The 22,154-nt window shown below is 21.4% G+C and overlaps 8 protein-coding genes across 8 annotated transcripts in view; 1 reads left to right on the top strand and 7 right to left on the bottom strand. All coding sequences in view use genetic code 6, as the record gives it.

Annotated features, from left to right (window-relative positions):
* Positions 1 to 8: 8 nt before the first annotated feature.
* On the top strand, positions 9 to 2,011 carry TTHERM_00725850 (ubiquitin family protein; the record flags this gene model as incomplete). Its single annotated transcript, XM_001027108.3, has 2 exons — positions 9 to 1,819; positions 1,963 to 2,011. 2 exons carry the CDS (start codon positions 9 to 11, stop codon positions 2,009 to 2,011), a joined length of 1,860 nt encoding a protein of 619 aa, XP_001027108.2.
* Positions 2,012 to 2,972: 961 nt separating this feature from the next.
* Positions 2,973 to 7,062, bottom strand: TTHERM_00725840 (hypothetical protein; the record flags this gene model as incomplete). The annotated part of the gene is made up of 6 exons (XM_001027107.2): positions 2,973 to 3,391; positions 3,455 to 3,554; positions 3,610 to 3,700; positions 3,762 to 3,917; positions 4,014 to 4,261; positions 4,333 to 7,062. 6 exons carry the CDS (start codon positions 7,060 to 7,062, stop codon positions 2,973 to 2,975), a joined length of 3,744 nt encoding a protein of 1,247 aa, XP_001027107.2.
* Positions 7,063 to 9,692: 2,630 nt separating this feature from the next.
* Positions 9,693 to 11,244, bottom strand: TTHERM_00725820 (hypothetical protein; the record flags this gene model as incomplete). Its single annotated transcript, XM_001027105.1, has 3 exons — positions 9,693 to 9,978; positions 10,158 to 10,665; positions 10,878 to 11,244. The coding sequence occupies 3 exons, from the start codon at positions 11,242 to 11,244 to the stop codon at positions 9,693 to 9,695; spliced, it is 1,161 nt and encodes a 386-aa protein (XP_001027105.1).
* A 912-nt stretch (positions 11,245 to 12,156) lies between these two features.
* TTHERM_00725810 (hypothetical protein) lies at positions 12,157 to 13,878 on the bottom strand (the record flags this gene model as incomplete). Its single annotated transcript, XM_001027104.2, has 1 exon — positions 12,157 to 13,878. The coding sequence occupies one exon, from the start codon at positions 13,876 to 13,878 to the stop codon at positions 12,157 to 12,159; it is 1,722 nt and encodes a 573-aa protein (XP_001027104.2).
* A 3,016-nt stretch (positions 13,879 to 16,894) lies between these two features.
* TTHERM_00725800 (hypothetical protein) lies at positions 16,895 to 18,376 on the bottom strand (the record flags this gene model as incomplete). Its single annotated transcript, XM_001027103.3, has 1 exon — positions 16,895 to 18,376. The coding sequence occupies one exon, from the start codon at positions 18,374 to 18,376 to the stop codon at positions 16,895 to 16,897; it is 1,482 nt and encodes a 493-aa protein (XP_001027103.2).
* Positions 18,377 to 19,399: 1,023 nt separating this feature from the next.
* TTHERM_000724834 (transmembrane protein, putative) lies at positions 19,400 to 19,776 on the bottom strand (the record flags this gene model as incomplete). The annotated part of the gene is made up of 2 exons (XM_012800847.1): positions 19,400 to 19,578; positions 19,641 to 19,776. 2 exons carry the CDS (start codon positions 19,774 to 19,776, stop codon positions 19,400 to 19,402), a joined length of 315 nt encoding a protein of 104 aa, XP_012656301.1.
* Positions 19,777 to 21,342: 1,566 nt separating this feature from the next.
* On the bottom strand, positions 21,343 to 21,768 carry TTHERM_000724823 (transmembrane protein, putative; the record flags this gene model as incomplete). Its single annotated transcript, XM_012800846.1, has 2 exons — positions 21,343 to 21,545; positions 21,603 to 21,768. 2 exons carry the CDS (start codon positions 21,766 to 21,768, stop codon positions 21,343 to 21,345), a joined length of 369 nt encoding a protein of 122 aa, XP_012656300.1.
* An 80-nt stretch (positions 21,769 to 21,848) lies between these two features.
* TTHERM_000724812 (hypothetical protein) overlaps positions 21,849 to 22,154 on the bottom strand; it is a gene marked incomplete at both ends in the record, with an annotated part of 854 nt that continues 548 nt past the window's right edge. The window contains 2 exons of the mRNA XM_012800845.1: positions 21,849 to 21,896; positions 21,953 to 22,140. Coding sequence (XP_012656299.1) covers positions 21,849 to 21,896; positions 21,953 to 22,140 — 236 coding nt within the window. The remainder of the gene's footprint in view (positions 21,897 to 21,952; positions 22,141 to 22,154) is intronic.

Genomic DNA, 22,154 nt, shown 5'->3' with positions numbered 1-22,154 from the left:
GATTGATAATGATATTCAATTTTAGTAATGCAAATGAAAGAGTTTAACAAAATAATACTTTTTATAATAATACTCAACCCTATAATTTAACAACATTAAATTTTACTATAAATAATAATGAGACTTCATTCGCTAATGAATAAAGTTATTGCTTAAATAGGATTAATAACACACTAAATAATTCTGCTTTTATTGATGATAATATCAATCACAATTTAGATTTAATCATTTAACCATCAAATTTACCAAGTGTTATACCTTCTATGAATCCTACTCATCGAAGATTCATCCTTTCAGGAAATATTTAGAAAAGTAAGAATCCTAACTCGAATAGACTCTTGAGTTGGAATGAAGAATACCAAAAATTAATTCTAAATAAAGAAGAAAATGATAGATTCTACTTTATCAAAATACTAAATCCCTTTTCTTAAGAAGTTTTAGACCTTGATCAAGAAGAAAAAAGTTAAAATCTTCCTGACTAAGGTTGTGAATAGTAAAATGTTAATGAAAAAACAGATGATAAAAATCTAAACTCTTAAAATAATTAAACTGAAAATATCTAAAATAATGTTGACGTACAAATTTTGGATAATAAGCAAATTGAAAATAAAAAAAATGTTTAAATGAAAAAATCTAAATTCAAAAAAAATGAAAACAAAAAAAAAATAAATGCAAATTAAAATATGGAGATATAAAATAAGATAGAAAAATAAGATAACTAAACAGAAAACGATGAAAGCTATGAGGAAGAAAAAGAAAATATTTGCAAACACACTGAAGCCTAAAATATATAAATTGGATAAAAAAATCAAGAAAATGAAATAATTATTTAATAAAGCTATGAAAAAAGTAAATTTGAAAGCTCAGGAAATGACATATTAATAAATTAAAATGAATTAACTATCCCAAAATAGACAAGTGAAAAAAAAAAGAAAATTCCATAGCAGTAAGATAAGTTGTCTAAAATACTCAAAAACAGTGCATTCTAATATAGTGAAGCAGATTCCCCTAAAAGTAAAGGGGTTAATACCCTTGAAAAAAATAAGACATAGTAGAAAGAAATGAGAAGAACTTTGAAGGAGTTTTTTTCTTATTCAGATTTGATTCCTATAGAATTAAAGACCACATCTAAATGGAAAGTTTCTAGACTGAAGCGATTTCTATTTAGCACAGAACTTTCAAGTTGTAAATTTGCAAAGCTAATCTACCAAGGGAAAGAACTTAAAGACCTAGATATGATTTATGATTATAAAATCCTCCCAGGCCACACTATTTAAGCTGTACTCTAAAAGGAAGAAATCTTGAGTTAATTTTACACTAATTCAGAAAGGAGAAGACTAGGCCTAAATTAGGTATTTCCATAAAGCCTAGTTTAAGATTTAGGAGATGATCCCAGAATGCTATTACCTCAACAAAATTCAGGATAAAATTATTAAAACGTTAGATAATCCTCTTAAATTTAGCAGTAATTGATAAGAGAGTAATAGCAGAGAAATATATTTAGCATTATGAATCAATAGGGATTTGACAAATTAAAAGATTAGCATAACATTTCTGATAAAGATATTATTGTTTAAAGAGTATATTTTCACTGCAAAGCATAGCTTGCAAGAGATAATTACTAAAATATGTCTGATTTGATGACAAGAGAAGAAAAATGGCTATACAATAATTTTAGAAAGGTAGATTCCTATTCTAAATTTAGGAGTTATGACTTCAAAAAAGAATAAAATTTTCCATACAGCTAATCTTTCTTAAGAAACATGACAAATTCAAACTAAGAATCTCAAAATGGTAATTAAGAAAATAACTAAGAAAAGTAAAAGCTAAGTACTCACTTTATTTAATTTATATGCGGTGCACTGCTAGGGTATATCATCGGATTATTCTTATTCTTGCTTCTCTTTTTTAAAATAGATGTTTGCACAATTTCTAGAACATTTATTTATTCTATTTTAATAGGAATCATTATGAAATCTTTTTATCTCTCATACTAGTTCGTTTTTAATGATTAGATTATCCTATTTATATGATTCAATTTGCTAAGAGTTAAAATCATCTAGAATTTGGTAATTATCATAAAAAATAAAATAACTTTTTTAGTTTTGAAATATTCAATTAGAAGAAAAAATATTAATTAATAATCAAAAGAAAATAAAAAAAAATAAATATTTATTTGCTATAAAAAATGCTAACTCTTTTTAAATATTCTAGATAATTTAACTTATTTAGAACTGTAAATAAATGATAAATTTCAATATCAATTTTTAATTTTTGTTTTAAAATTATTAAAGAATAAATAAATGAATGAATGAATAATAAATAATAAAAAAATAACAATTCTTGAGAAAATAAGATTATATAAAAACAAAATAAATATTTATCTTAAGATTGATTTGAATTAAATTAAACTACATTAATATTAATGACCGTTATGAAAATGTAGGTAGTATATACATTATAAAATATGCACTAGAATAGTAGAGAACTTAAGACAGGTGAGGAGATTAGTTATATAAGTAATAATATAATTTTAATTATAATTTGATAAATGTTAGAAAAAACTCGATCAATAAATAATAAATTTCTTTTGAAAATTAGAGACCTAGTTATTTATTTATTTATTCTATTGTTATTTTGTCAATATAATTATTATTTTTATAGATAGATTTGTAAGCTGCTTACTTAACATTTATATATATATCTTTGTATATGTAAGTATTAAAGCTGTCATAATTGAGAGGAATTAATTTATTTTGGTTAAATAAACTCAAATAATGTAATAGGAATATTAATTTTGTTATTAAATTTCTTTGATTTATCTATTAATTAATTTATGTAAATATAAGTAAAATATTTTTATGTTAAAATAATTTTTTTCTTTCTTGGAAAATATTTAGCTATTTATTTATCAATTTTTATAGTTTTTATTCACATATTAGTAATCCTTATTTATTTATTTATTATTTTATTCAAAGGTATTTTAATGATGAACAGTTAAAACTATTTCTTTTAAATTCTTTACCAAATTCAATGTAGCTTAAATTTCTAAACATGTTATTCCTGCTTCCAAAACTGCTACTTCCTTCTTCGTTGTGATATTCTTGAGTTTAAAACATGGAAGAGCTATGAGGAATTTATCTTATTGATTGGGTTCTAAAAGAATTCATGTTAGAGACAGGACTAATTACTTCTTGAGCGAATCTTAAATTTACTATTTAGCTAGAATCGCTGCTCACATAAGATGTATCTTTAAAAATGCTATTTAATTGTGGAGGATTGCTTAAGACAGCATTAATATGATTTTTTAGAACTAAGTATATTAAATCGGAATATGAGCAATTTTGAGTGTAGAGATTTAATCTATTAGTCTCAAAAATATCTCTATCATCTATTAATTCAAAATATATTAAAAGTAAAAAACATGAATTAAATATAATATTTAATATGTTACATAATATTTTAGAAGTTGTTTTCTCTTTTAAAACATTTGAAGCCTTTAGAATTTCAAACACTAAATGATTTGAATCTTTAAAATTATTTTATTGATGCTACTATTTTTATTTTATTAAACAAATTAATTTTTATAATAAGACATCAATAAATTACTTATACAAATTCAACACTTGTGCTAGTAATGTCATCTTCATTTTTCTTTTCATCGTTTTGTTTAACTCTTTCTAACCTTCTAAAGCTTAGACTTTAGTTTATTAATTAATTTAAAAATCATTTATTTATCTTTCTAAGAAATTTTTATTTACCTTGCTAGGTTAAAAAGAGTCAGAAAAGTATCTAAAGGTAAGGTTAGGATTCCTTCATCTTAAGAGTAAAAGCACACCTAAGTAATAAACTAGGTTTTTATTATCAAGGCCACTTCAAGCTTTTTTTCTGGTTTGTGTGATTTTTGATTAAAAACTCTAATTTATTAAACATTTTATTAATAAAGCTATCAAGCAATCAAGTAAAGCAAACAAACAAATTAATATAAATAATTATTAATTAATTAGCTATACCTGTATATTATTAAATCGCCTGTTTATAAGATAGACTGTACTTCGTTAGGGAAGCACACTTGCTATTTTTAGTAAAGAAGTGCATTTTCATTATTAAGCTTGTATTTAGCGAACATTTGATTGAAAATAATAATGTCTGCTATAGTTTAAACCCAAAATTCATTTTAATTTGAATCTTGACATTTGAAAGTAAATTTTTTCTTTGTATTTTATTCTAGCAGAGTAAAAGTATTTCTAAAAACGTCTTTCTAGATTATTTTTAAATAAATAAAAAATGTATTTATATTTATAAAAATTGATAAGAATTATTAAAAATTACACTTATCTGATAATCAAAATGTTTAAATGAGATTGTAGATACTCTTGAATTCTAGTTCTCTTAATAGCAAAGTTTATCTAAATATAAAAATAGATACTTCTTTTTCCATCTGTCTATTATACCTGGTATTTTTTTACTTAACTAGTCTTAGCAAATTACACTTTACAAATCTACTTCTTTGAGGACTTGAGTGACAGTTTTTTAAGGAGTTGTGAAGAGATGAAAAATCATGTTATCTATGTTTGTTATATAAGAAGTGGGAGAACCAAGAGAAAATCTCTAAGAATAGCATCTATTTGTTAAGTAAGAGGTTTGTTATTTATTTTACTGTTATTATTGTTATGTCTTGAAGTTGTTATAGGATGATTGCTAATCATTTTCTAAATTAATAGGTGAGTTTTATGAGGACTTCACAGTATTAGAATATAGTTATGTTTCTTCAAAAACTTTTAAATTAGGATTTGTATTTTAAGCAAAATTAGTTTAAGAGTTCTGAATAAAAGAATTCTTTTCTTAGTAAATTTCATCAAGCTTATAAATTGGAAATTTAGCTGTCAATGTTTTTTTTTCAAGTAATTTTTAACTGTTATTAATAATAAATTACTTGATACGCTCATACTCCACCTCAAATTCTGTAAAGTCATCCACTTAACTTTAAAAGTTATTTAATTAGTTATTTTTTATCAGAGAAGATGAAAGTGTTATTAAAGGAGGAGGTTGTTAGGAGCGTTCTTCTTAGTCACTTAAATTTTATTCTCTTTATTTAGCATTAGCTTCTAGATCTATGTTAACGTTTTTGAGCTCAGTTTTTAAATTTTAATTTGGAGTAATTACTTAGACTTCAGGATTGCTAATATTTTTTCTATCAAAATCTAAGATAACAGATTAATTAGCTTCCGATAAGATACTTGATTACTATTTCTACCATTTAATAGATATACTCTCTAAAGTAAGTTCGTTTTTTTTAGTACTATTAGTTATTAATTATTAATTATCTTTCCAAATTTAAGATTTTTCTTAGTTCTCAGTATCTTTTATTTGTAATTATTATTATGATTGCGAAAGATTATTTTTCATCTCCGTTTGTGGTTGTTTTTGATTTTCATTAATTTAATTTAATTATTAATCACAATTTTATTAATTATATTTTGGGTTCTAGTTAATATCCATAGAATGTTCGTTTTAAGTTTTTTCTTAAATTTACATAATTAATTAAACATTTTACTCACCATTCATTCCGAGAAGCTAGCTTTTATTAAAGTCTTGGTCTTTCTTGTCTAAAAAATTATCTTCTTTCATTCCATATTTATCTATTTTCTACTCTTTAAGACTTTCTTTAGGTGATTCTCTTACCAGTCCTTTTCCTGAAGAATTTTAATTTTGTTTGTAATCAATTTAAATAGAATTGGCAAGTAAATCCTATGTATATAAGTAGATAGCTTCCTCATTGCAAAGTTGCTGTTAATTTTTGTAATCTTCTTTTTAGTTTTGACTTTTTGGTGAAGTTTAATTTGAGAGCTTTTACAAATTTATGCTATCTATACTTTATTAAGAACGTAACAACTATCTTGCTAATACAACTTTTTATTATATATCTTTATTATTTGAAACTTTTCTATCGTAGCTATTTTAAGAAGGTGGAGTATGACGCAGTCTAACTGAGCAAGAGTAAATGGACTAAGTATCACTCTCTGCCTCTTCTTTAATTCTGTGGAGATCACTGTTATTACATCCTATTTTAGAATTGTTATAGATGTTACTACTTGCCATATACTTATCTGATTTTGAACCGCTCAAATACAAGTTATTTATATTTTCTTAATAAGGTTTTTAATAAATTAAATTTTCTGAGTTACTTGCTTTTTGCTAAAAAGTTTCTTTTGAATTTTATTTACAAAAGGAATTCTATGGGATTGCTTAGTCTTGTTAATATTAGATGTAAGGTGAATTTTATTATGATTACTCCTAAATATTTTAATAAAATCCAGTTGAATTTTACTTATCATTATTTACTTGCTAACTGCATGTGTCTCTTGGGGATGCATCGCATGGAGATTAAGAAGAATTTATGTTGAAGTGAGAGCAATAAGAGCTTTACTAACTTGAACATCTCTAATTCAAAGCACAGCTAGAATGATTATTAGAATATATATTTTTCGACTAACGATTTGAATGGGATTTGTATGATATGCAAGTAGATATTGTTTTATCTGTATTGTTTCTTCCACTAATTTTATCAGCATCAAATTGGGTGCTTAAAGAATTCGTGAGATATGCTTCTTTCATATTACTATAATAATTTAACTTTGATTATAAATCTTAGCTGCTTCTATTGCTTTACCCATCATCACTCTAAGAAAATCTTTTTTCTCCTGTGGAGTTACTAATTCTATTAATACTTCTATTATTATCATATAAATCTTACTCATCTATTTCAGTTGGGTCAAGTGATCTGTTAAAATTTGTAGGAGTATTAAAATTTTCTTCTTTTAATTTCTAATTATAATCTTAAAAAATTTAAAATTTGTTAAATTTCAAGCTTGTTAGGCTACCTTATCTTTTCATATTTTAATTTTGATTATATATCTGCATTCTTTTTGGAGATAAAGATACTGAAGAAACTCGAATATTTTAAGTCTATTTTTACTAAAAATCAGAATTTTAAGCTTATTCAGTTGTTTTAGTAACTTTTTGAAGGTATTTTACTCCATTCAACTTATTTTATATCATAATTCTATGATAACTCTGGAGAATATTCCCCCTGTTAAACTTTCAGCAATATTTGATTCGATAATTAATTTAGCCAGGTTTATAAATTTATTTATTTGTTAATTGTAACTACTTTTATGATTACAAACGATGCAATTATTCCTATGTATGCTTTATAATGAATTAATTTCTATGCCCTTATAAAGCTTCAAATAAAAGAAAAAAAATATTTTTTAAGGAATTAATAGAGAAAAGTAATTATTTCTTTTTAATTTTATCAAACTATTGATTTTTTTCAGTGTTTGATTAATTGATTAATTGATTGATATTTTGATAGCTAATTAATTAACTTTTTTGAGATATTTAATTTGGAAAAATTAATTATGGTATGCAATTGATTCATTTATATTTTACAAATTAATTTATTTGCTCGTCAAATAATATTTCATTCATTAAAAACACTCTAATAGATCAAATGTAAGCAATCTTCATTCTTTTGTTTTTTCTAATTTCATGAGAATGTATCTGCTGTTTATATGCTAATATCAAAGAAAATATAAAATAATAAATTAAAATTGATACCATAAATGTTTAGTTCGAGGATATCGGTTATTACATATCTTCAATTTGAAATTTTATTTATTGCTTAACATATTTTTAAGAAATGATACCTTTGATTGTTGCTTACCTTATATAATCTATTAAAAGAAGTAAGCCAACAGAGTTAAGCATTCATTCTTTAATTTTAGATATTTTAAATATCCTTTATCTAAAAATTAGAATTCAAGAGCTAGAAGATATATATTTATGTAAAAAAAGTCAATAATCATGAAAATAAAAAGAGAATTTTTTATATATAAGCAATTAAGAAAAAAGATATTATCTACTTATAAATATAGATACGTATATTTTTGTCTTTTAAAGTGTTTATGAGAACTTATTATTTATTTATTTGAATATTAAGAGTCTAAATTATACTTTACACTCTTTATATGCAAATTAAAACTTGCTTTCTAAAATAAAGGAAAAAATAATTACAAAATTTATCAAAAAAGTTATTCCTAAAAAATAGTCAAAAGCTAATAAATTTAACTTACTAGCTAGCTAGCAAACTAACTAACTAGATAAGCAACTAAGTAAATGCATTTTGTAAATCCAAAACAAATTAAATTCAAACCACTCTTTCAACTAAATATACTTGCTATATTTATATAGATGTAAATAAGCAAATATTCTTTTGGCGGAAAGAGATATAAATTGCAAAATCTTCTCTGATATTACCTCTCACATATGGGGTTTTTCGCGGAAGAGTTGCAGCGTTTTGCTTGCAACTCTTCTAAAGAGAAATATCTTGCATAAAATAACATTAACATATAGTGCGGCAGCTACATAAGTCCAAAGTACTGTCCGTCTCCATATTGTTAAGACAATAAATTGTTTAAATCAAAAAAATTACTTAACTTCATAAACTATGAATAAAAAATAAAATATATATAAAAGAAATTTTACTTCACTTATTCATTTTAACAAAATATAAATATGAAAGAATTTCAAATATAAATTTAATATAATGCCCACACACTTTAAAATATGAATTATTATAATCCATTATTTATTTGAATTTAAATCCTAATAAAAGAATATTTAAAACAATAGAATACATGAACTTAATTTAATTAAAACTTCATCAAGATATTTGTTTATAAAATATCATAAAAACTTTTTATAGAAAAAATTAAACTTTACAATAATTTATTTCTAAAAAAACAAATTAAAATACTGAATTCCCTTAAATTCAAACCAAAAAAAATAATTTTCTCTTAATAAAAATTGAAAAAACTCTGCTAATGCTTAATATTAAAATTTTGATTTGGCATAACCTGCTTATCTTAGAGGTATACAGGTAGTTCTTAAATGAAATTAGATGTTCCCTTAATTCTTATATGAATAAAAATAAATTGTTTTACTATCTAAATAGTGTTTTAAATTGATCTGTAAATATTTAATTCTTTACAAAATATATACTAAAATGATATAACCTTTTCACTTATTATAGTTTTTATAATTACTCAAAATTTAATTAAATAAGAATACTATCTTTACTTGAAACAATTTATAATTGATTTATATTACATAAATTTTTTGGTTAAAACTAATCATGAAATAGGTTTGTTTACCTTGTTAAATAATTAATTAGATTTATTTAAAGTATTTAATCAACAAAAAAAAAAATTAATCTATTAAATGAGTAAATATTTTATTTTAAAAGATCTAAAAAATGCTACTTATTCATGTCTTTTCTTCATATAAAATAAACAAAGTATCTGAAATTAAAGCTAATTTAAATGTCAGTTCTCAGCTTTATAAAAAAAAACTATTAATTATTATTATTATAATTTTTCAAACTGCTAAAAATAATTATGATTAAATCATAAAAAACATTTAAGTAAAATTTATTATTTTATTTAAAATGAATTGAAAATTAAACAAATTATTAAACAATTTATTATAAAATATTTTGCTAAATTAGTAAAATCAATATAAAAGATTAAAAGACAATAATAATGAAGTGAATCTAAAAATAGACTGAATTAAATTATTTTAATTCTTAAACACTAAGCATAAAATCATAATTTAGTTTATATTTAGAATCATATTTTATTCTCAACTCCATTCCAATCTATCTGCTTTTCTTTATCAATTTCAGGAGCTAATTCTGTTTGAGCATTTTTCTGGTCTAATAAATATTATTTAACTTTTGATTGAATTTTCATATCAAAGTCGATTCCACCTTTTCTTCTCATATCTGTTGGCATGTATGCAGGACGCTTATATAATTCTTTGAAGTTTCTTAAATCTAACTTCACTGCCTTTTAAACACCTTCTAAGTAATAAGGGGTCAAATCAATTTCGAAATCACCTAAGAAAGTTTAATTGCTAATTTAAAATAAAAAGATTTATTTAAATATTGATAATATTATTATAAAAAATAAGTTAATAGAAAACATAATTAATTAGAATTATTTTAAAAAGTTTTAAACTAAGCATAAAAGTATAACTTTTTAAGTTAATTAGTTAATAAATTAATAGATTGAATGAATGAAATAATTATTTACCCATCCTTAATCTAATAAAGACCAATATACATAAGTTTCGATTTTTTTAGCTCTCTAAGATAAAAGAATTCGTTTACTACTGATTTTGCAAAATCGTCATATAATTCTGGAGTTGTTGTTCTAGGAGCACGAACACTAGCTTTTATTTCCATGAAGTATTTCTCTGATTCAATATTTTGAGGTAAAAAGTTTATAAATTCTATTTTTTAAAAGCAGACATAAAGTTAAACTCTTTGGTTCATTAATTCTTCGTCATTTGGATCAAGGCCATCATCAATTTCATCTCCATCAAGATCTTTTTTCTCCATACGATCATATTCCTTTTCTACTTTTTTCTTGAGATGATGGAAACGTAATATTTTATTTCCCAATTCTTTATTTTTTTTATATTCTGTTTCAAGCTTCTTGGCGCTAATTACTGGAGGTAGCTTTACCATTCTATTAGCTAAATTAAGATTTTCAAGGTTAATTCTTTCTTCTTCTTTCTTACGACCAACACTATGCAAACCTATTATTAGAAAAATACATTTGACTTACTAATTTATGTTGATATTAATCAAAAAACGTTTCATCTAAATTACTTTCTAAGCGCTTAAAAAACAATAAAAAAAAACATTCATTTTTAACAATATTTAGTTGATTAAACCAATTTTAAATGTGGCTTTCTATTAAAAAATTCTTTAAAACAATTAATTTATAAATTTTATAATCATTTATTACCTATCATACTAGCACTGCTGGGAGTTTTTGATTTACTTAATGTAGACAAATTTGGTTATGATTTTCTATTAGCTGGAGCAGGAATAGAAGACTAATTATTTATTTCTACAAGCTTTTTCATTAATACTTTATCTCTTGCTATCTGCTCTCTTTACTTTTCATGGATTTTAAATTGAGTGGCTCTTTCATGATTTTTTTTTGCTTGCTCCTATTAAGATTATACTGCTAAAGTTCTTTTCTTGAGTTCAATTTTAGTTTAATCTTTAGAAGATTTGATTTCTTCTAATCTCTTCTCATGATTCCTTAACTCTCTTTCTTAGTTACGTTCAAGATAAACTCTTTTTAAAATATAAGTTGGGGCTTTCATTTTTGTTATTGCTAATTTGTAAAATGTTTCAATAAATATCTCTTATCAAAATATATATTATTTGCTTTTAAATATTTATATGTGTTTATATATATAAATATGTTTATGACCTTTATTAGTTTATTTTTAATATTAATTTGTTTGTCTTGATTATATTCTAATGATTTTAATTCATATATGTATGAAAAAGAGTTATTTTATTTGATATATAACTCAATTTAATATTTGTTTTGAATGGCTTTCTCTAATTATCATTCTATTCAAAAATTTTCAAATCTATACAAGATTCTAAGTAATAAGTCTAAAATTTTATTGCTTTTGCAAAGCTAGTACTTTTTTTTATTAGTCAATGAAGTTTTGATCCATTATTCTTTTTGAAAATTGGTTCAGCAAATTATGTTAGCAAATATTATCTTCTACATATTGCTAAATTTTAAAGCTAATTTTATTATTTTATCTATTATGGAAAAACCCAAAAATATTTAAATAAATTAAAATTAAAATAAAACTACCAAATTTTAAAGATTATTTTGAATTTGGAAATAGTATTTATCGCTTATTAAAATAAATTTTGCATTTAATTTGTTTATTTATTTTTTGTTTTTATAATTTAATAAACAAATAAAAAAAACAAAATAAATGCTTTAAATTAATTATAAATGAAGAAAAAATTCTACTAATAAAAAAATTGACAGAAATTCATCTTATTTTATTAAAATAAATAGTTTGATGGTATTAAAATATATTGACATTTTATGTAAATTATATTTAGATGGTTGAGTTATTAACAAAATAGATACATATAACATTAATTAAGACTTAAATATTTGTTAAAATAATTCTATATAAATTTTTTGAATAGTATTTATTTCTCAAGAAATATATATCTGTTTATTTAATGTAAATAAATTATCAGTATTTAGAGTCAAAACAATTTTAATCATTGCTATAAAAATTATTTAAATATTATTAATTTAGATATTTTGTGGAATCTTCATATTAAAACTAATCTTTTTTTTCATCATCTTAATAGAAATACTCACTCGATTAAAATAAATTAGAAGATTTATCATCTACAAGACTATCACTATTGTAATTACTACCGATTCCTTATTTATGTGTATTTTAATTATTATTTTCTTTATTTATGCTCTAAATATTATGCTTACATTCATTAAATTAATAGCTATTTGGTATTTAATTTTTGTTTGCTTAGTTACTAAAATACGTTTGGTCTTGCTTAAATTCGGACTAATCTTCTTATTGCATGGAATTAATATTACTCATAGGATTAAAAATTAAATTTATTTGATCTTCTTTCTAGGAAAATTAATTTGTAACCAAGATTTCTTTTACAATAAAATCGGTATTTTGATTCTTAGATTTAAACTGTTAAATATTTAAGCAATCAGATGAAATATCTTCTTACTTACTTAACTATTTTACTTTTTAATAATTTTGTTGACCTCCTTCCAATATTTAATTACTAGTATTTTATCTAAATTAAAGTTAAGCTTCGTTTGGATTTTTTTTAATTTGGCTTTGGGGTTTTGTTTAAGTGTTAATGAACCCAATTTACTTCATTTCTTCCTTTGAGTAAAATGCTTGTATGAACTTATTAGTTTGTTCTATATATTATTACTAATTTTTAATAACAATATCATTTGCTTCCTGAAACCGATCAATCTTAGAAATAAAAGGTTCTATTAAAATTAACTCTAAATAATCATTAAGGTCTAAAAGATTTGGATCTGGTGATAGGTTAATATTCAGTGGAAAAGTTTTTGCTGTTAAAAAAATGTTCATCTCTTAGCCATTTTTCAACTTAAATTTTCTTTAAATATTACTATAGTTTTTATTGTGAAAGTTAGAATACATTTTTTCTTTAATGTAATCCCATGCATTATTTTAGTGCTTTATAGGAACAGACCTATCTCTTAGGATACATTATTCGAATTCTTCTAAAGTAAATCCAGATAATTTGATAGCGGCGTTAGAATAGCCAGATTTCAACACGTCAATAGAAAACATCCCTTTCCTCCTTATTACAAAAAAGAAAATAGAATTAGGATTATCACGGCAAACAGAATCTATTATTTTTTAAGCATTTTCAAAACTTTCCTCTTTTCTTTATGCATAATCTATATGTACTTATTTTTGTTCTTATTACTTTTATAAGATAGAAGCGTATTTACACCTGCGAGAAACTTTTTCTTGATAATCTCTAAGAAGAGAAGACATCTCTTTAGCTTTTGGATGATTAGCTCTATCTATGGTGGATATAATTATCTCAAAGTTATTCATCATGGGAACATTTGAAGCTGTTTAGAACTCTAAATGATTTTTACATCTTGTCATTTTTTCAAGTATCTTGAACAGATTTGTAGGATTTTATTTAAATCCTCCTTTATCTTCTTTAAATATGTCAAAATCGACTACAATTTCTCCTAAAATATAGAATTAATACTTAGGTGTAAGTTCTAATGTAAAATTTATTGGAACAACTTCAAGTTGTCTTTTTTAAATGAGTTTTTCTATTTTTTTCGTAATCAAAATGTCCTTCCTCTTATTTTTAACATTATTTAGATCATTGCTTATAACTTTATTTAATTTTTTAACTTTTTAAACGCTCATATTCTATAAAAAACTACTTTTTAAAAAGTGCTTTTTACTTGTTATATGTGATGAATAGCCTTTTATATAATTTTACTTTTAAAATGGTTTTTTGTTTCAATAATTTGTTAGTCCTCTATCTATCTAAATTAAAAGTTGAAAAAATTATGTTAGTTTGATGTATTTTTTGATCAAAATTTAATTGGCTTAAGAAATAATATAATAAGAGATCAAATTATTATGGAAATCTAATTAAAAAGAATTTAATTTTTATATTGAAATTTAAGTCACATGTTTGTCAATCTCATTTGTAAACCTTAAAAAACAAGCAATTTAGAAATAATACTATTTAGAATGATTTAGTATGTGCTTACACACTCATTAATATTGTTTATTGCATTTTCAATAAATTAATTCAAATCAAAATATTTACATTAAAATTTTTTGTTTATTTTACTAATGTTACATTTAATCATTGAAAAATGTGTAACAAAAACCTAATTTAGTATTTTTGTTGTAATCAATAAAAATAGATGCTAAAAAAATTAATTAAAATTTAATAATAAACTACTTAAAATGTTTTTAATTATAAATTAAAACATAAATAATAAAAAAATAAAGGATAAAAAAGAAAACTCTTAGTTGAAATATAAAAAACTTTGAAATTATTAAAAGATATAAGGAACCTATTAATTAGAAAAATGATAAAATAAATTCAAAAATAATTCAATAAAAAAACTATTTTTTTTAATATTCTTATATTCTCATTTATTAAGGCAACTTTAGAAAATAAATTTTTTAAAAAAAAATTTCATAAAATATATCCTATAGTTAGTTATCTTAAAAAAGATATTTACTCTTTCAAAAGCATCTACAGTATCTATATAAAGCAAATATGTATATATATAAGTATACTTAAAAGTAGATAATATTACACTACAGAAAAGGTATTAATTGGTACAGTTAATTATTATATTTAAAAATAAATTTACCTTTTGTAAATTGAAATATTTATAATTTGTTAAATATATTTTTTTTTAGATATTATTTAAAAATTTAGCATTAAAAAATTTTCATCATAAGATAGTCTGATTGATTATTAAGAAAGTCAAAATTAGTTTTTAAAAAATCAAATATATATGAATTCTTTCTTTGTTAGCTAATTCCTCCTTTTATTTATATTAGATTCTACCAAACGAAGCTTCAGACTCTTGGTCTTTTGTTTGTTTTTTTATGAATTCATTTAATTTTAATAAGTTATATCAAACGAGCAAAGAGATTTCTTTATTTTTATAAATTCATAATTAATTAAGAATTAAGGACTATTTTAAAGAGATCTTGCTAATCTAGACTAGTTTTAGTTGTTATTATTTAAGGTTGAATTTTATTAAACTTAAAGCTTTTTACTTTAAAAATAATCAAACGTTTTTTGAGATGGATCTACAATTTATATGTTCTGATCATCTAGCCATTTATTAATTCTTTGTTCAAGAAAATTATGTTGATTTGAGAGGATAAAATTTTTAGGATTGAGCTTCATTTTTAATGACAAAAAATTAATTTATTTAAATTAGATGTAAAAGCTAGAATTGGATATTTTATTTTGATTACCAGTTTAAGTATATTTTTTATTTTTATTACTTAAAAAAAATTATATTTTAAATTAAGTTAAAAAGCCTTTTAATTATTATGAAAAAAGATGATTAATAAAAAAATCCTATGAGTTTTTTCAGTTTTTAACTAAAAAATTATATTTAAAAATTATATTTACTAACAAAAACTAGCTCAAAGCGGAATAAAAAGAAACAAAGCTTCTATTCTAATGAATTCTATGACAAGATAATATACAAATTTTAACTTTATTTGTTTCCTGCTTATACATTTAATTTATTATTAGCTTGAGAAAAATACCTAAATTTTTTTTCTATTTTTTAATTTAAACGCTCTCTTATCAGTGAAATAACTGAAATAAATAAATAATCAATAGTAAGATGTAGATGAGATGGAATGTTTTTTTTCTCTCAATTTCTTTAGTTTAAAAAAACTTATCTTAGGATTTCATCAGAAGATGACTAAACACCTCTTTAAGAATCAAACTGAATGAATCATTTATGATTATAAATAATAATATTCTATATCAAGACATTTTTTATTTAAAAAATATATTTAATCATAAAAATATATTTGATTTAAATTATTCGAAGTAGAATTATTTAATGTATGCAAATTTAAATACTTTTTCTCAAATTATTATCTGTTTTCATAGTTTAATAGTATATAAATTCACCAGAAATTTAAAATAATATTTAATTTTATTGAAATTGATAAAAAAATAGCCATTTCTTCCTCCTACTAGACGACAATCAAACTTATAAAATTTAAAAATATTTTATAAATGAATTAGTATTCTAAAGGATTATATTTTTTAAATAAATATTTTAGATTTATTTAAATTTCTTTCATCTCTTCTGTCAAAGCAATCAGTTTTAATACTATAATACAAATATTATATTACCGTAGTTCCTCATTAATTCACACCAAGCCCCCACATCTTTTTAAGCATAAAATGGTGAAAATTGAAAGGGATGATAATTAATGAGGATTTACAGTAATATAAATCAATAATACTAAAATAAAAATATGACGATTGAAATTGCAATTTTTTATTTATAAGAAAATTTAAATGAAAAAATTTAGTTTTTATTTTAAAAAAATAAATTTGACTTTAAAAATAGAATTTTTTAAGATAAAAATGAATAAAATTTAAAGTTTCAATCAAAATTAAGATATAAATTTTTATCTATTTGAAAAAGTTGATAGAATTTATTTTAAAAGAAATTTTATCATATTTCTTGAAAAACTCGAACACTCAATTTTTTTAAAAGTAAGCTTGAATGAGCTAAATAAATCACATTAATTTGTTTATATTGATTAATAATCACATTAAAGATTTTTTGATCAGAAGACTTAAAATTTTAAGTATTTTTATTATATTTATATAATTTTATTAAAATATTTATTGTTTTTGAAGTGAAATTCATATTAATTTAACATTTAATTTTTATTATTTTTTTTTTAGCATGTTTTCTAATACTTTGTTGAATTTTTACTACTTTTTTATTTCTTCTTCTTTGTTGTTGTAATAACTTGAGATAAATTCTTGAGCTTTATTTTGATAATTAACTTATATATGTTACTAGGCTACAGGCAACAGCTAAACACTGCTTTGGTTTTCATCTACTTCACTTATCTCCTCTAATTTCTATCTTTTCTAATCAATTAAAGGTGAAATTTATGCATTAAAAATCTATTTATCATTATTTTACTTACTAATCTCCATTTATTTAGTATAAATATCATTTATGTTATTTGTATGTATTTTATTGTTGTCACTTAAGGATTATTTAGAAGTTGAATTACAAGGACTTGAGTTATCATAGCTTTTATCAGAAGAGTCGCTAGATATTAATTACTAATCATGATATATGTAATTTTATTTATGATATTATTCATAATTCAATTTGGATGAGCAATTCTTGAAGGTTTGTATGTCTAATATCTATTCATTATTGTTAATTACTCTCTTTTTGTGCAAATACTATTATTAATCTATTTTTGGAGGTTCAATTAATTTCATTCCCTTTTCTTAATCTTCTTTATTTCTTATTCCTAAATAATGGATTACAAGATAATAATTACTATCACTAGAAGGGTCTAAGAAATCACAAAGGGCATAAACTTTAGATGATTCCACAATTTAGTAAAGAGTACTTTTATATTTTATAAGTACTTCTGAGCTAATAGTCTTTCCAGATTTTGCATATTCAGCATGGTCAATATTAAGTTTTTACAAAGACCTTAGAGCTAAAAAGATAGCTTTCTCATCTCTATTTATAGGCATGTGATTATTTCTAAGCATGGATTGTTCAAAAATATCTGCACTAATACCAAAGTACTGCATGCCAGATATACTGATACCACTCCTTAAAGTTGTAAATTCGTATGGAGTCTTTCGAAATATTTAGTAGTGAATAAAAGGATTTTTAGTGACATCTTTATTAAGGATTTGATTGGCTTTTTCATAAATATTTTTTTCTATATCTTCATTATCTAAGAGTAATTGATCTAATCTTTCAGTAATATGGAGTCTCTCATCAAGAATTTATTCTTATTTTATTTTATCTTAGTAACTTTAAAGCTAATTTGATAATTCGCTCACAGCTCTATTTTCCATACTCCTGAGTTTATCTATTAAAAACTAAAAATCATTTAATTGCTACTAATCATTACACAAATCAAAATTTATGAACGTGTTTGTTTTAACCACTCTTTTGCAGCTTTTAAAACCAACCAAGGGATTGTTTTCGCAAAATATCATGCCTTTTTTAGATTCAAAATCAAAATCCAATGGCATATCCCCATAAAGAAAGAATTTATAAGGTACATATAATTCTTTTACAATAGACACGATTCTTAATTATTCTTTCTCTTCTCTTTTTTATCTTAACTTCAAAGCCATTTTGGATTTCAAAGTTAGCTAATTAATTTATATTATAGAATAATTGTATTTGTAATTTATTATATTTTGAGAGATAAATGTAATCTTCTAGCTAATTATTTAGAATCTTTGATTTGGAAATAGAATTTTAACAGGTTAAGTGAATAAATATTAAGTCTTTTAGGTATTTTAGATTACTAGAAACTAACTTTATTTGTTTCTTTTTAATTTCACTAAAAAATTATGCTAAATAATGAATTTGTATGGCTATTCATTAAATTTTGAAATTGCAAAATATAATATAATCTAAGTCTAACTAATTCAAGAATTGTAGCTAAAAAATATGTAAGAATTTCTAATAATCAATATTTATTAATAAAATTGTGTATGATTTAATTAGCATTCTATATTTCAAGAGAAATACTTCAATTAAATCAATTATCTTTTATAAAATTAAATACTTTTAATACTTTTTCATGTTATATATATTAAATATAATGTTACTTCAAATTAAGAATTAAGGAATTGAGTTTCCTTTTAATTAATATTAAATTAATATGAATGATAATATTCTTCTTGTAAACATTCTTTAAAATTACAAAAATCATAATAAAAAATAATTTTTACTTTATTGTTTAATTTTTCTAATTTTAAATATAATTTTATAAATTATTTTAATGTTATAATTAAAACCTTCAATAAAAAAAAAAGAAAGAAAAATTTAAGACACTTGAATTATTTAGATAGGATTCTTTTGATTATATTACATTTATATGTATTCAACCAATGTTTTAAATTAAATTAGAATTAAAATATAAATTAAATTTCATAATCAAAATATACCATAATAGTTATCTTAATTATTAAGTTTTCTATATTAAATATTATTTTATAAATTAAATTTACTTTAATAATTAAGCTTAAATAAAATATGATAAAAAGAAAGAAGGTAACAACATTATTTAGATAATATTGCATTAGCTATATTCTGTTTGTTTGTATTAGGTAATTTTTTTAAATTAGAATTGAAATAAAATTTAAATTTCAATAATAAAATTTACCAGATCTTAATTTAATTTACCAAATTTCTATTTATAAATTCTATTTTTATAAATTTAATTTACTTTTATAATAAATAATTTCAATAAAAATGAGATAGAAAGATATTAGATAGCAGCATTTATTAGGTAAGATAATATTCTGTTTATGTGCGTTCAATATGTCTTTTATATTAGATTTAAAAACAAATTTTAATTTGAAAAGCAAAATAAAAAAGAATCTTTACTTTTTTATATTTGAAGTTTTTTATTTTGAAATATTGTTTTTTTTATTAAATTTTATAAAAATATCATATAAAATATAAAAGAAAAGTATAAGATAAACCCATTATTAATTATTTAGATAGTTTCTTTATTATTCATATATATTTAAAAATCCTTTTTTTTTATTAGTATTTTTATTTTGAGAAGAATTCTAATCAAAGCATTAAATAAATAAATAATAGCTAACTAAAATCAAAAAAAATTTATTTTATTAAATCTTTTTAATTTACTTCAAAATATTCTTTTTGCAATACTAATAAAAATCAGAATAAATATATGATAATTCTCAAAATATATTTTTGAAATGATCAGATTGCAGAAATTTGTTATAACTCAATTAATCAAAAGTTATTCTGTTAGATAATTAATTTTGTGGAATTTAGGATTTATTAAATTTCCATAATTTTTTCTAGTTAATTTAATAAAAAATATTTAAAAAAAATGATGTAAATGAATTTTTTTAAATTAAAAATACAAGGTTTTTAGTTGTAATCAAAAACTATTATTAAGTTCAATTATTCATATCTTTTCTGAATATAAAATTATAGATTCATTTTATTTTCAGGAAAATAAGATAGGATTTTGATTAGATTTCTTATATTAATTTCAAGTTTTTACTGTTTGTGATTGTTTTAATTAAAATAGAAAGAAATTACAAATGATATTTAAAAATTGTTTATGCAAAAAGTATATAGAAGTTATTTATTAAGGTAAATCTTTTTATTTGAGTTTTAATTTCATATTATTTGTTTATAGAACAATTATTTTCTATGAAGTAAATAATTATATCAATCTTTGATATGAAAAAAATAATAGAAATTTTGTTTATTTAAAAAATAATATATTCATAATTTTATTGAGAAAATATCTGATATTTTTCATAATTTAAAAAGTAAATTAAATAAAAAATATTTTTAATAGTTACTTAATTATGTATTTTTATAATTAATTTTGGAATTATCAATAAGCTAAATTTGAAAAAGTGTAATTTAACACTTATTAACTTCTTTAAATTTTAAATATTTTTTTTGATTAAAAATATGATAACAGATTACACAAAAATTTAGTAGATTGAATTATAAAAGTAAATATATTTAATTTTGAGAGTAATTAATATTTTTGCTGTGTTTAATAGGGTTTTATTGTTCTACTTGAAAGTTACAGAAGAACTCAGTAATTATATTGTTAAAATTTGGAAAATTAGCATTTGATAATAAAATTCATTAGTAAATACACTGTTAAAAGATTGTTTAATTTAATTATTTATCAATAACCTCTGTTCGAATTTATAAGAGTAATTTGAACATTGACTTATTACATAAATATGGTTTAACTCTTAAAAATAAAAAAAGAATACCATCTAAAATATAAAAAATGGACATTTTAACCTAAATTACTATTTGCACGAAGTAAAATTTAAATAGAACCTAAATTCTTTTACCTGAGTATTGATTATTAAATATAGAATTCTTTTATTAGTATTCAATCTTGAAAAAATTAAGATGTGTAAATTACTAACAAGGTTAATAAAAAAATAATTGATAACCACAATAGTACTACAATTAAGTTGATAAGGAATAAATACTAACTAATATAAATATTAATGATTAAGTAAAAATTTATTAAATAGAAGCTGGCAGCATTCTCAAAAATTATAAAAAAGCATCAATACATAATAAAATTTAATAATTAAGTCAGTAAGATGAATAAGTAAAAAAAAATTTTATAAAACATAATTATATAATAATGCGAGTTAAATTAATAAATTTAATTCATTGTCTTTTTGGACTCTATTAAAGAAGTTTGCTTGCTTAAAAAGTGAAAAAAATCACAATTAGAATAGCGAGTTACAGAATTTTTCATTTCCGCTTTTTTGATAATATTTGTAAAAATAAGCTTACTAAAGAGTAATTAAAATACGATACTTGATGCACTTTATTTGATCATACTTTGAATGAGGAAAAGTGTATTTTTTAAATTATTAAGTGTTACATAGTGCTTCATAGAGATTTACTAAAATTAAAATAAAAGTAAGCTAGTATAGATCAGCAAGCTTATTTATTTCTATTTTCCATTTATAAATAAAGACATACGAGTAATTTAATCCAGTAAATTTAGAAGACTATATTTTAAAGTTAATGGTAAGAGTAAAATATATATTAAAGTAAATTTCACTATTTTTCGATAAACAAACACAATTTTATTTAGATGTTAAATGGCTGGTATTAATTTTGTAAAATTTGAATTTTGTTTTTAAATTGTAATTTTTTATCACAATTTTGAGTTTTTAGGAAAAAGAAGTTATTACTTGCTAAAAAAATATAGATTTGGCTTAATTTTGTAAGGGTGAAAGAAAAGTATGATTTTGAGTGATTCTCAATATAATAATCACAAAAACCTGCTATAATTGCCAGAGGTAGGGCGTGAGTAAATATAAATCAATTTATTTGGAAATTAGCATTACTAATTAGTTAAAT

This window comes from Tetrahymena thermophila (assembly GCF_000189635.1).
Source record: "Tetrahymena thermophila SB210 genomic scaffold scf_8253904, whole genome shotgun sequence".
Lineage (NCBI taxonomy): Eukaryota > Ciliophora > Oligohymenophorea > Hymenostomatida > Tetrahymenidae > Tetrahymena > Tetrahymena thermophila.
This window is presented reverse-complemented; position numbering and strand designations above follow the sequence as displayed.